Here is a 10,916-nt window from a genome sequence, read left to right on the forward strand (position 1 = left end):
AAAGCCATGAACAGTAAAGCATCGCCCAGCCCGCGTGGGCCAGCTGAAGTCACGCAGTCAGGGTTTTGTCGGAGCCACGATCGCGGGGTGCCAGGTGTCACGGTTATGGAATGGAAGTGAGGGTCAAGTCATGCGATGCCGCGGAGTCGAGTGGTGATGTCAGACCGCGGCGTAGTCCGTTGCCCAGAAAGGTCGGCCTGAAGGTGGTGCCACCGAGGTCCAAGCGGTGGGGAAGGCTCTCAGATTGTCACAGGGCATGCTGGATGTGCATCCTAGCTATCCTTCATGCGCTGCCTGGTACGCATTTCTGTGCGCCCTCAAACCCTATCATCATGAACAGCAGCAGCATCGGCATCTGTATCATCATCGTCGTGAGGTGCTCGTTGCCCTTAACGCTCAGCTCCCCATACATGTGCCATGTTCAAACCTGCAGCGCCGTACCGTCACTCGTGCTGCTGCGGCAGGTGACGCGCCAGCTGTTCTCGGCTCTGGACACGGAGGTCCAGCCGCGCCTGCTCGCCCTGCTGGTGGACCTCTGCACAGACACCAAGCTGTCTGCCGTCTCCTCGCGCGTGCACAAGGTATCCGGCGTGCTTGTGGCTGCGTGAATCTCCGAGAAGGGTTCGCCGCGGCCCCGCCACCAGTGCGGCGGGCATCCGGCTGTCGCGTGTGACGTGGACGTTGGAGCGGACGCTGGTTCTCTCTGAATGTTATGGCGCCAGCCCAGCCTATGAGCCGTGCTAAACATCAGCCATTGATGGGGTCACGGCCTTGCGTTTTGTCGGCTAATTCACTGGGTACTGTCGGCGGAGCCTCTGGCGCCCCGCTCCACCAGCACGACCTCTACTGGATCGCGCCGCGGTCTCGGCCGGCGCGGCGCGCCTCCGCGCCAGGCGCCGCCGCGTGTGCGGCGCTGACCCTGCCGTCCGCCGCAGGTGGTCCGGCGTCTGCCGCTGAGCGCTGAGCTGCTGGTGCAGCAGCTGGGCGAGGACGAGAGCGCCGTGCCCGAACAGAAGACGGTCCGCCAGGCGCGGCCCAGCCGACGCAAGTAAGCGCCACGTCCACACCGGCGCCGTACAGGGGGCTTTGAGTCAAGCCACCAGGTGGTGGGGCTGGGATGGCTGGATGTCCGGAAGCTGGTTTCCTGTCCGTGGCGTTCGTTATTCGCTGGATGCGTCAGCTTGGACGGGCCGTGTGCAGACTGGTTGAAGCGGGAGCGACCGCCCTCACGTGATCACGCGCCCGCAACGGCAGCCGTATCGGTGGACCGCCGCCTGCCCTCCGGACCCGCGCTCCTTGCGACCCCGGCCCGGTCGCCGCCGACGCCTCCGGCGGTGTTTAATCTATCTCCCTCCTTTCCCTCGGCAGGACCGGGCCGGCGGCGGCGGCGGCGGCACCCACGACACCGCCGGCCGCGCCGGACGCCGAGTCGGTGGAGTCGCGGCCGTGGCGGCGGCGCGCCGTGGCGCTGGAGCTGCTGCAGGCGCGCCGCCGGCTGGACGCGCCCGGCCGTCTGCTGGGGCCGCTGTTTGCGCTGCTGCGCCGCCTGCTGCGCCTGGCCGACCAGCCGGCCGCCGAGTACCTGAAGCAGCTGGCGCTGACGTGCCTGCAGCAGACGTGCGAGCGGCTGCGCGACGCCGCCGAGCCGCCGGACGAGCAGCTGCAGACACGCTTCAGCGTCGATACGCTGGTGCAGTGTGTCCGCTCCTCCGACAGCCCGCAGACGCACCAGCTGGCGCTCATCGTGCTCGGCATGGCCGCCACCATGCTGCCGGTGGGTGACGCCATTTTGAGTTGGTGTCGTACTGGGAGTTCGATTGAACGCTGCATGGCGAATTGGGGCTCGTTTTCGAGGCAGTGTAAAAGAAATGAACGAGCTCATAATGATGGATATTTCTTTGTTCAGAGCTTGTGTGGTGTTTGGGGTAAAGGTGTTTTGATCGTGGCTCGTCGAATAGCGTACCGCTCGGTGGCTTGCAAGGAGTCGGCGTGATTCCCGGACAGAATGCTGGTGCGTGGTTTTGAAAGCTAGACAGTGTATCAGCTTACGTCGTCTGCCCTTCACTTTCCCCAGGAGATGGTGCTGCACAACATCATGGCCATCTTCACCTTCATGGGCTCGTCGATGCTGCGGCAGGACAACGAGTACAGCTTCCGCGTGATCGAGAAGACGGTGGAAAGCGTGATCCCGGCGCTTGTGCAGGTCGGTGACCTCGTCTGGGCGGCGGTTGAGTGCGTCGTGTCCAAGCACGCGGCACGACCCTGCCGGTCCGCACCGGAGGGCTGAGGTCGATTCGGCTTTTCTTTCAGCGCGGGACGATGGGGAGAAAATACGAACTTTTGGCGCCGTTGTGTGTTACGCTCACGCCCTGCGCGCATTCCAAACACGTTCAGCACCTCGGGCGGCATCTCCCACCAGCGATCCCATGACCTCTTACGTTGTCGTCCGTGTCAGCTCCGGCGTCGGGCCGCCGGCGGTCACGTGACCCGACGCCTCCCCGCGGCAGGCGTCCGGCCTGGTGGCGGCCGGCGGCGAGGTGGTCGTGCCCGTGCTGCGCGTGTTCGTCGACGCGGTGCGCGACGTGCCGCGCCACCGCCGGCTGCCGCTGTTCGCCCACCTCCTGCGCACCGTCGGCGAGCAGAGCCACCTGTGGGCGTGTCTGGTGATGCTGTCTGACCAGCTCGCCACCAGGGGTGACGTCAAAGACAAGATGGCCGAAGACACCGGTGAGTGACGCCGGCCGGGCAAACTCGCCCACAGTGGCGTTCGCTGCTGACAGCTGCATTCTTCTCGACCTTTTATGGGAAGACATGGACGCTACGTGTGTGCCAGCTTGTTAAGCTGGTATGCCACCTTGTGATGTGACAGATTTGCTTAAATTCCTGTAATGTTCTGATGTATGATGTGATGTATAATGTATTATGTTCTGATAATGTATGATGTTCTGATCATGTATGGTGCTCTCATAATGCATGATTTTCTCAAAAGGTATTTTGTATAGCTCATTTATGCTGACAGCATGCTCATGCTACGCCCGTGTCTCAATCATACGTATATAGCTCATATAACTATAACTCCTATGATGTATAACGTTCTCTTTGTAAATCATCATCTGTCATACTGTTGTGTCCCAATCCAGACGCCTGTGAGTCTCCCTCCCCCTTCCGGCGGATCTCTCCGTCCCCGACACCCGTGTGACGGTGTGGCCCTGACCCGCCGTGACGCCCGCTCGTGCCGCGCCGCCGTCCGGCAGTGACGTAGTGACGTGTGTGCGGATCTCTCCGTCCTCGGCACCCGTGTGACGGTGTGGCCCTGACCCGCCGTGACGCCCGCTCGCGCCCCGCCGCCGTCCGGCAGTGACGGTGACGGGCGACCGGAGCGCCTCGCTGCTGGTGGAGTTCGCCATCAGCCTGTGCAGCGAGTTCTCGCTGGACGTGCAGCTAGTGAGCTGCTCCCGCCTGCTGGAGCACACCGAAACGCTAATGGGCCAGCGGCACGGTCAGTGGCGGGGCCGCCGCGCGGGCGTCCGAGGGGGGGGGGGGGGGCGCGGCTCGGACGGTCCGTCCGTCGACGCTCTTCCCACGTCGAAGCCGCGCCGTCTGGAGCTCTGATAGCCTGAGCGGTTGTATGCGTCGTTCAGCAGCCCAGCGCTGCTTGTGTGGTGGCGGCAGGCCGGCTCTGCACATCAACGTTCTGCATTGCTTGTTGGCATCTATCGAGCGCGATGAACGTTCGCCCTCACCGTTGGACCGCCTGACCCTCGGTCGGCGCCAGCCGTCGCCGTGCAGCGCACCTCGCGACGGTGCACCCTGTCGACCGGGCGTGACCGGCGCGCCGTGAGACCGGCACCGTCCTCGTGCTGACGCCCTCCCCCCACCTCCCCTCCCCGTGTCGCTGCAGAGGTGGGCGACGCGCCGCGGAAGGGGCGCGGCGCGCGGGCGGGCGCGGCGCCGGCCGTCGCCGCCGACCCCGCCCTGTTCGACCTGGACGCGCACACGGACAAGCAGTTCTACAAGTACTGCCACACGGCCGTCAGCCTCATCGCGCAGCTGCTGGCGTCGGAGGCGTTCGTGGCGCAGGTGGGCCGACTGGTGGATCATGCGGGGAGTGGTTAGTAGGTATGGAAACTCTATTTTGATATGAAAACTTGATTACAGCGATAGCTGCTTTCCCCAGCGTGGCATATTCCTTGTGCTAACGCCATGCGTGCAGCCGACGCGTGAGAAGTCGCGGCCGAGCTTACCCGAAGCTGCAGCGCGTCAGCCGTGTCTGACGACGCGGCGCCGGCCGGCAGAGCGCGGCGCTGGATGCGGCGGGTGCGGCGGCGGCGCAGGCGCAGCACCAGCTGCTGCTGGAGCGCAGCGTGCGCCTCATCACGGCCTGCACGCGCCTCTGCCAGACGCAGCTGCGCGGCCGGCCGGACGCCCTGCGCCACGTGCGCGCCATCCTGCACCGGCTGTACGCCCTGCTGGATAAGGTGCGGCCCCCGGCGCCTTGCCGCTGCACCGGCCGCGGGAAGACGCCGTTCGCGGGGAGGCTGCGGCTGGCTGCGTTGAGCTATGTTTCTTGTGTGATCGATGTCAGATGGTTGGTGTGGTTTGGTCAAGATAGGTGGTGACTGGGGCTTGTTTTCGCGGCGCTTTGCCCGGTGCTGGTCGGCTCGTCGTGTCGCACAGGCCGCCAGGTGGCATGCCGGTGTGTCGAGACAAGTTGAACGTCAGGGAAGCCAGTGCCCGCTGTGTGTGACGGCGATCGCGTCAGTCGCTGCTGCTGCTCTGTCCGAGCCTGTGATGTCGGACGCCGCCTGACCGACACAGGATCGCGACAGCCATCCGCGGTGTGGCGACGCCATTGCGGTTATGCCTCCCCCTGCGACGTCGGCCCTGACCGGACCTCCGGTCTGCCGACGCTGCCGCCGGCCACGCGAGCGGCGCTTGGCGCAGAACGTCGCTCGGCCGCGTGTCCGCCTGCCAGCTCACTCCCGCCCCGCACTGGACCCGCTCCCTGACCCCCCGCGTGCGCCGGCTGCAGATCAACTCGCTGCTACCGGCGGCCATGTTCCTGTCGGTGGTGTCGGGCCTGCTGGGCAGCCGGCTGACGGTGGTGCGGCGGCGCGCCATGGAGCTGCTCGCCTCGCGCCTCCAGCTGCAGGCCGACTACTTCAGCGAGGCCGACAGCGACGCCCTCCTGCTGCTCACCGGAGGTGGGCCGCGCCGCTCGCCGGGCAGGGGAGCGAAAGACCCAGAGGTGGCTGCGCCGCCCGCCGGGCAGGGGAACTAGGGACCCAGGGGTAGCCGCGCCGCCCGCCGGGCCGGGGAGCGAAAGACCCAGAGGTGGCTGCGCCGCCCGCCGGGCAGGGGAGCGAAAGACCCAGAGGTGGCTGCGCCGCCCGCCGGGCAGGGGAACTAGAGACCCAGAGGTGGCTGCGCCGCCCGCCGGGCAGGGGAGCGAAAGACCCAGAGGTGGCCGCGCCGCCCGCCGGGCAGGGGAGCGAAAGACCCAGAGGTGGCTGCGCCGCCCGCCGGGCAGGGGAACTAGAGACCCAGAGGTGGCTGCGCCGCCCGCCGGGCAGGGGAGCGAAAGACCCAGAGGTGGCCGCGCCGCCCGCCGGGCAGGGGAGCGAAAGACCCAGAGGTGGCTGCGCCGCCCGCCGGGCAGGGGAACTAGGGACCCAGGGGTAGCCGCGCCGCCCGCCGGGCCGGGCGACAAGGTACCCCGAGGTGGCCGCGCCGCCTGCCGGACAGGGTGACTAAGGACTCTGAGGTGGCCGCGCCGCCCGCCGGGCAGGGCACAAGGGACCCTGAGGTGGCCGCGCCGCCCGCCGGACAGGGGAACTAGGGACCCAGACGTGGGATCGTTACGGGGGCGGAGGCATCGGGGATGCCCCGCTCGCTAGTCGCCGCCAGACTCCGTCGGCCGGCTGCTGGGAGCGGCGTGCGCCAGCGCTCTCACTGCCGGCGCGGTACTCCCCCAGAGCTGGTGACGGCGGCGCAGGCGGGCGCCGAGAACGACGCGGAGGAGGAGGAGGAGGGCGGCTCGGCCCTCAACCGACAGACGGCGCTGTTCGCCCTGAAGCTGCTCTCCCGCCTGCTGGCCGCCCGGCACCCGGCCCACTTCGTGCCGGTCAGTGGCACCGCGAGCTGGCGCTGCCATCTCGCCGGCACGTCTTGCAGCCGGGTCGAGCCGCAGCGCCGAGGTGCCCTGGTCCGCCCGTCACGCCGCGCCGCGTGATCGTGGGCTGGTGGCTCGGCGCGGGCGGTCATCTGGGGTGCTGGAGTGCTGGAGCGCAGCTGGAGTTTGTCGTGACGCGTGACGCCGTACGAGTGTTGACAGGCGCATCTGTCATTGCTTGGATGAATACTTGCCATAATTCTAGGCACCGCGTAACCCAGAGTTAAGATACAGCTCCGATCATTGCTACGTGTCGCGCATCCCGGAGCAGGCGTCAGCTCCCGTCCCCAGTGTAACCTCGGAGCCGGCGCCAGCTCCCGTCCCCAGTGTTGCCCGGAGCCGACACCGGCTCCCGTCCCCAGTGTTACCCCGGAGACGGCACCGGCTCCCGTCCCTAGTGTTATTCCCGGAGCCGGCACCGGCTCCCGTCCCTAGCGTTATCCCCGGAGCCGGCGCCAGCTCCCATCCCCAGTGTTACCTCGGAGCCGGCACCGGCTCCCATCCCTAGTGTTACCCCGGAGCCGATACCGGCTCCCGCCCCCAGTGTTACCCCCAAGATGGCACCGGCTCCCGTCCCTAGTGTTACCCCGGAGCCGGCACCGGCTCCCGTCCCTAGTGTTATCCCCGGAGCCGGCGCCAGCTCCCGTCCCCAGTGTTACCTCGGAGCCGGCACCGGCTCCCATCCTTAGTGTTACCCCGGAGACGGCACCGGCTCCCGTCCCTAGTGTTACCCCCGAGACGGCGCCGGCTCCCGTCCCTGGCGTTACCCCCGGAGCCGGTGCCGGCTCCTGTCCCCAGTGTTACCCCGGAGCCGGCGCCGGCTCCCGTCCCTGACGTTACCCCCGGAGCCGGTGCCGGCTACCGTCCCCAGTGTTACTCCGGAGACGGCACCGGCTGCCGTCCCCTGTGTTACCCTGTCTGGTGACCGGTGCCGGCTGCCGTCCCCTGTGCTACCCTGTCTGGTGACCGGTGCCGGCTGCCGTCCCCTGTGCTACCCTGTTTGGTGACCGGTGCCGGCTGCCGTCCCCTGTGCTACCCTGTCTGGTGACCGGTGCCGGCTGCCGTCCCCTGTGCTACCCTGTCTGGTGACCGGTGCCGGCTGCCGTCCCCTGTGCTACCCTGTCTGGCGACCGGTGCCGGCTGCCGTCCCCTGTGCTACCCTGTCTGGTGACCGGTGCCGGCTGCCGTCCCCTGTGCTACCCTGTTTGGTGACCGATGCCGGCTGCCGTCCCCTGTGCTACCCTGTTTGGTGACCGGCGCCGGCTGCCGTCCCCTGTGCTACCCTGTCTGGTGACCGATGTCGGCTGCTGTCCCCTGTGCTACCCTGTCTGGTGACCGGTGCCGGCTGCCGTCCCCTGTGCTACCCTGTCTGGTGACCGGCGCCGGCTGCCGTCCCCTGTGCTACCCTGTCTGGTGACCGATGTCGGCTGCCGTCCCCTGTGTTACCCTGTCTGGTGACCGGTGCCGGCTGCCGTCCCCTGTGCTACCCTGTCTGGTGACCGGTGCCGGCTGCCGTCCCCTGTGTTACCCTGTCTGGTGACCGGCGCCGGCTGCCGTCCCCTGTGCTACCCTGTCTGGTGACCGATGTCGGCTGCCGTCCCCTGTGCTACCCTGTCTGATGACCGGTGCCGGCTGCCGTCCCCTGTGCTACCCTGTCTGGTGACCGGCGCCGGCTGCCGTCCCCTGTGCTACCCTGTCTGGTGACCGATGTCGGCTGCCGTCCCCTGTGCTACCCTGTCTGGTGACTGGTGCCGGCGCGCCGCCGTCAGGTGCTGCGCGTGGTCTGCGACCTGGCCGGCGACGCGTCGCTGCCGCCGCCGCTGTTCGCCAGCTGCCTGCTGTGCCTGGCCGAGCTGTGCGCCAGCCTACGCGCCCACGCCATCGGACGGCTGCCGGCCACAGCCGCCGCCCTGCTGGCCGCGCTGGAGGACGAGGAACGCCGGAGGTGCGGCGGCGTGACGGCGCGCTGCGACGCCGACGACGCCGCCTCGGGGGTGGCACTGGGGGCGGGGCTGGCAGGATTCGTCTCAAATCTGTGGCAGGACCATTTGCCGGATCTGGCGCGTGACTTCTGCTCTCTTCTCGTGATTTGTAAATTGCTACCAAGAAGATGTGCTCTCGTTGCTGCTAAGTCCATGTTCTGCTTTAAATGGTTTACGTTTACGTTTACGCTTGTAAGCGCAGGTTCATCAGTGCATTTGCGATGTGTGTGGGGATCACTCTCTCGTCTCTTGATCTCGGTGACAGTCGCGAGAGATCCCTCGCCGGCTGCCGTCGCCCGGAGCGCGGTGTCGTCACCGCCGCTGGCGCCCTCCGGCAGTCACGAGCTGGTGCTGGTGTCGGCCGTGACGCTGGCGCAGAAGCTGGTGGAGTCGCTGGCGCACTTCATCTCGCCGTACCTGCCGGCGCTGCTGCGCCACGTGTGTCGGCTGTCGGCGGAGCGCGCGGGCGGCGCTAGCAGCCCGCTGCAGCACCGGCTGCGTCAGACACGGTGGGTGGCCAGCCGACGGTGGCCACGGGCGGGCCCCAGCACCGGCCGGGACTGGAGCCGAACAGGTGCGGCGGTGGAGAGGGGGCGTCGCCGGCGGAGGCCCTCCCCCGATCTCCCCCCTCCCCCCGTCCCCCGGAGCCACCAACGATCTGGTCGTCTGAGTGGTTTGGATGTCGAACTCAGCCAAACCCAGCTCAGCGGTTGACACCTGAGCTGAGCGTTTGTCCAGTAACTTACAGTGTCGTGACATCAGTGTTTTAAGGCACGAGTCTTGCTCAGACAAACGCTCGGAAGGGATTGTTTTGTCTGTGTGTCGATTTGCATCAGTGGTCTGCGTCATCTTGTGGTCTGAATGGATGCAGATTGTCTGAAAGGCTTGTCATCTCTCCGGAATATGTCAGACTGTCGCCAGTAAGATTAAAACTATGCATCCTTGATTGGGCTGAAAAGGTACCTGTTAGTTTGCAACGCTGGTGGACGCATGCATTGGTCGTCTGCTCCTAGCGTCCGTTCAGCCTGAGACCACTAGGTCGGTGACGTGCCGCGGAATCCCTCCTCATCTTTGGCCGCATCACACAGACAGGCGTGCGCCTCCTCACATGCATGCCCGGCTGCTGCGGAGACGGTTCTAGTTTGCTCAGCCTTTTGTTCTTTTATTTTGTTAGGGAGGGGTGGTTTCGAGATATCTTTGTGTACAGTTGGATTCAGGCGCTCCCAGAATCAGTTGATCTCATAGCGAGGGCATGTGGCGGGCATTCAGCACTGAAGAACCTGCCAGCCGCCTTCTCTTCGAAGCGTGTTTTTAGCCATTCCGGTCGCTCGGCGGCGCGAGGCGGCGCGCTGCACGGCTAGAGCCGGCGCAGGCTTCTTCTGAGGCCCCGCTCCCTTTCAAGAGCAGCCCAATCTTTCATCCGCGGCTCGGCGCGTCGGGTGGCGATCTCTCGGGCGATGCCTGGAACTGTTCAAAACAGCGCGCTGCGGGGCATGCCAGTGACTGCCAGGATTCAACTGCTTGGTCATTGCCTGTAAGAATTAGGATATATATATATATATATATATATATATATATATATATATATATATGAAACTGCTCGTTTTAGGTGTGTTTAGTTTCTGATGAGCTGGAAGCAAGCCGAAATGGTTTGTTTGGGAAAAGCGGGTTTACCTCTATTTTGACTCAGACTCAGAGAGAGAGACTCAGGCTCAGAGACTCAGTATTATGTACACATGTGTGTGTGGTGTGGTATGCGCTGTGCCAGTGGTCGCGTGGCACATGTACGGCGCCCGCCCGTCGAGCGGCGACACCGCCCGGCGTCACGTGCGTGCCCTCCTGCTCCGGCAGCCACCACCTGGCGACGGCCGTGCCGGTGCGCGTGCTGGTGCCGGCCGTCGGCCAGTGCTTCCAGCAGCTGACAGCAGATGGCAGCGCCGGCGTCAGCCAGCTGATGGCCCTGCTGGCCGAGTGCGTGGCGGCCGCCGAGCTGACGCAGCTCAACGCCGTGCTGGCCGAGCTACAGCCGCTGTTCCTGCGGTGCGTTCCTACGGCGCGGGCGGACGGCGCCGCGGGAGGGGAGAGGGCGTGCGGCTGAGGGGAGCCAGCGTGGGGAGCAAGCTCTCGCAAGTGGTGGGCCTGCTTCTGAAATGGACGTCAATGAAGTCGAGCTTAACGTGTGTTAACCTGCTATGATTCGTTTTTTGTCCTGTTCTGTACAGATGACGAAGGCCAACACGAGGGGGTCAAGTGAGGGGTCATAGGGGGTCATTTGTTGGGCAGACGGACCGGTGATCAGTGCCGTCACCATTCACCATGTCACCAACCTCCCTTGGTGACAGTGCGTGCAAGGAGCGCTATCCAATGCATTGCGAGAACTGCTGTACGTTCGTGACCCGTTGGTTCCGTCGCCCGCGACAGCAGCAGCTCCCTGAACTCTTCTGCCCGCGGGCTGGTCTCGTCGCTCATCGCCCGCTCAGCCGTGGCTGCTGCTCACCCCCAACCCGCACTGCGCCGCGCGCCCCCGCGGTCCGCCTCTGGCCGCGTGTGCGTCGCCCGGGCCCGGCTCGCCTGACCGTCGCCGTCCGTCGCCAGCGCGCTGGAGCACCGCGGCTCGCCGGCGGCCGGCGCCGACGCGAGCCGTGTCGAGCTCGACGTCATCGGGGCGGTGACGTCACTGGTGCCGCGGCTCTCGGAGACCACGTTCCGGCCGCTGTTCCTGCGCGTGTTCGAGTGGGCGACGCGCGCCGACGCGCCGCCCA

The 10,916-nt window shown here is 66.2% G+C and overlaps 2 protein-coding genes across 2 annotated transcripts in view; one reads left to right on the forward strand and one right to left on the reverse strand.

The window, feature by feature from the left end:
* The first annotated feature begins 332 nt into the window (after window positions 1-332).
* Window positions 333-10,252, forward strand: LOC119097438 (HEAT repeat-containing protein 1). Its single transcript, XM_037220471.1, has 15 exons — window positions 333-371; window positions 465-581; window positions 978-1,028; window positions 1,589-1,774; window positions 2,075-2,203; window positions 2,508-2,727; window positions 3,359-3,499; window positions 3,902-4,080; window positions 4,296-4,478; window positions 5,033-5,204; window positions 5,976-6,124; window positions 7,942-8,117; window positions 8,493-8,663; window positions 10,006-10,030; window positions 10,154-10,252. Exons 1-15 carry the CDS (start codon window positions 333-335, stop codon window positions 10,250-10,252), a joined length of 2,037 nt encoding a protein of 678 aa, XP_037076366.1.
* Window positions 10,253-10,630: 378 nt separating this feature from the next.
* Window positions 10,631-10,916, reverse strand: part of LOC119097440 (misshapen-like kinase 1) — a 15,232-nt gene continuing 14,946 nt past the window's right edge. Inside the window, exon 21 of the mRNA XM_037220472.1 lies at window positions 10,631-10,663. Within this exon, the coding sequence (XP_037076367.1) occupies window positions 10,631-10,663 (33 nt within the window). The remainder of the gene's footprint in view (window positions 10,664-10,916) is intronic.

The sequence above is a fragment of the Pollicipes pollicipes genome, unplaced genomic scaffold (assembly GCF_011947565.3).
Source record: "Pollicipes pollicipes isolate AB1234 unplaced genomic scaffold, Ppol_2.1 Scaffold_4295;HRSCAF=5057_pilon_pilon_pilon, whole genome shotgun sequence".
Classification (NCBI taxonomy): Eukaryota; Metazoa; Arthropoda; class Thecostraca; order Pollicipedomorpha; family Pollicipedidae; genus Pollicipes; species Pollicipes pollicipes.

What these genes read in the sequence shown, in the direction of transcription:
- LOC119097438 (XM_037220471.1), top strand. Translation starts at nt 333, where the DNA reads ATGAACAGCAGCAGCATCGGCATCTGTATCATCATCGTC. An exon ending in CAAGATGGCCGAAGACACCG is followed by an intron (nt 2,728 to 3,358) that starts GTGAGTGACGCC and finishes GCCGTCCGGCAG; the next exon opens with TGACGGTGACGGGCGACCGG. An exon ending in GAGGACGAGGAACGCCGGAG is followed by an intron (nt 8,118 to 8,492) that starts GTGCGGCGGCGT and finishes GCCCTCCGGCAG; the next exon opens with TCACGAGCTGGTGCTGGTGT.